At 39.9% G+C, this 1566-nt stretch overlaps 1 protein-coding gene across 1 annotated transcript; it reads right to left on the bottom strand.

Annotated features, from left to right (window-relative positions):
• Positions 1-5: 5 nt before the first annotated feature.
• LOC102252427 (olfactory receptor 49) lies at positions 6-641 on the bottom strand (the record flags this gene model as incomplete). Its single annotated transcript, XM_005852996.1, has 1 exon — positions 6-641. A coding segment is annotated over exon 1 (636 nt), but the record flags the coding sequence as incomplete, so codon positions are not given.
• Between the last annotated feature and the right edge of the window lie 925 nt (positions 642-1566).

Raw genomic sequence — 1566 nt, 5'->3', positions numbered from 1 at the left:
GTGGCCGTCACAGACAGAGTGCCCAGTAAGCTGAAGTTGGCCACAATAAAACCCAGGAGCTCTAACAGACTTGTATCTGCACATATGAGTTCCAGGAGTGGAAAGTTGTCACAGAAGAAATGATTAATGATATTGGGGCCACAAAATGGCTGCTGAAATATGATGAAAGTTGGAATGATGATGAGGACAAATCCTGTCATCCATGAACAAAGAACTAGCTGGACACAGACCCTTTTGCTCATGATGGTGGCATAACGCAAGGGATTACATATGGCCACATACCTATCAAAAGACATCACTGCCAGTAGGAAGAACTCTGTTGTGCCCAGGAAGAAATACAGGAAACTTTGTATGAAACAGCCTAGTAGGGAGATGGTCTTATATCCGGTCAGGATATTGGTCAGCATTTTGGGGAAGATGACTGAGGTAAACCAGATCTCCAGGATAGCAAAGTTGCGCAGGAAATAGTACATGGGAGTGTGGAGGCGCCTGTCTATGAGGGTGATGACCACAATGAGGAGATTCCCCAGTAGAGTGAGGAGGTAGGTCAGGAGGAGCCCCAGGAAGATGAGCATCTGCAGCTCACAGGCATCTGAGAGCCCCAGGAGGACAAACTCAGTGACAGTGGTGTGGTTTCCCATGGTTCCTCTGACCTCTTCTGGGATGACCAATCAGAGGTGTGTAGCATTTGGAGCTGTGATGATCTGGGGAATCTGAGGCCACCTAAAACTGAAAGGAAAGAGGAATGAGTGTCATACTTTGAATGGAAGGAATCCTTTATTTCTGTGAAGGACATAACTTCCCACCACTGACCACACAGGCTTATTTTGCAGAGCCCCTGTCTTATGTTTGGTTCCTGGTGTGTCTGTGTGTTAGAAGAGAAAGTGGTGATCTGCAGGGTGACCTAATTAAGACCTCAAACCAAAAATTATCCTTGCTTACTTTTCTTAACCAAACTTCTATTACTGATTCTTCAATGAATTCCTTTGTGTTAACATTATAACCTATTTTCAACATTTAAAATTTTTATTTTATTTCTTATTCAATATTATTTTTATCTTTATTTCAATACTGGGTCTTTATTCATGAGTAGTTCATATTTGAGGTGGTAACTTTTCTGCTTTACTTAGTCATTCATGATACAGATCCATGTTCATGGGTAAACTGATTTAGAATGTGTAAACACTCTATTGCTGTTTCAAGATTACCTGAATCTCTGATGCTTTTCATTAGTATTTGGATTAATACAAAGGAAAGAGGAAATCTGTGAAAGAAAAGCCCAACTCTTACAAACAAAAATATTCAAATAATACATGCATAAATAAAAGTTCTTTAGTGGGAGCTTAGATTCAAGGTTCTTAATGATGTTCCAAAAGATAGATACAGATTCTCCTCTCATTACATCTTCCAATGGGCTCTAGATAAAATAGACTCGCTGTGATTTTTTGATCATTTATGCATTTCATGCATTTGTTCTTTTGCATGTGGCATTCATTCTGTTTGTAATCATCAGCCATTCAAATCTTATTTATCCTTTAAGTCCCTCCCCCACACATGCTGTTTTTT

The sequence above is a fragment of the Myotis brandtii genome, unplaced genomic scaffold (genome assembly GCF_000412655.1).
Source record: "Myotis brandtii unplaced genomic scaffold, ASM41265v1 C42495262, whole genome shotgun sequence".
Taxonomy (NCBI): domain Eukaryota; kingdom Metazoa; phylum Chordata; class Mammalia; order Chiroptera; family Vespertilionidae; genus Myotis; species Myotis brandtii.
This window is presented reverse-complemented; position numbering and strand designations above follow the sequence as displayed.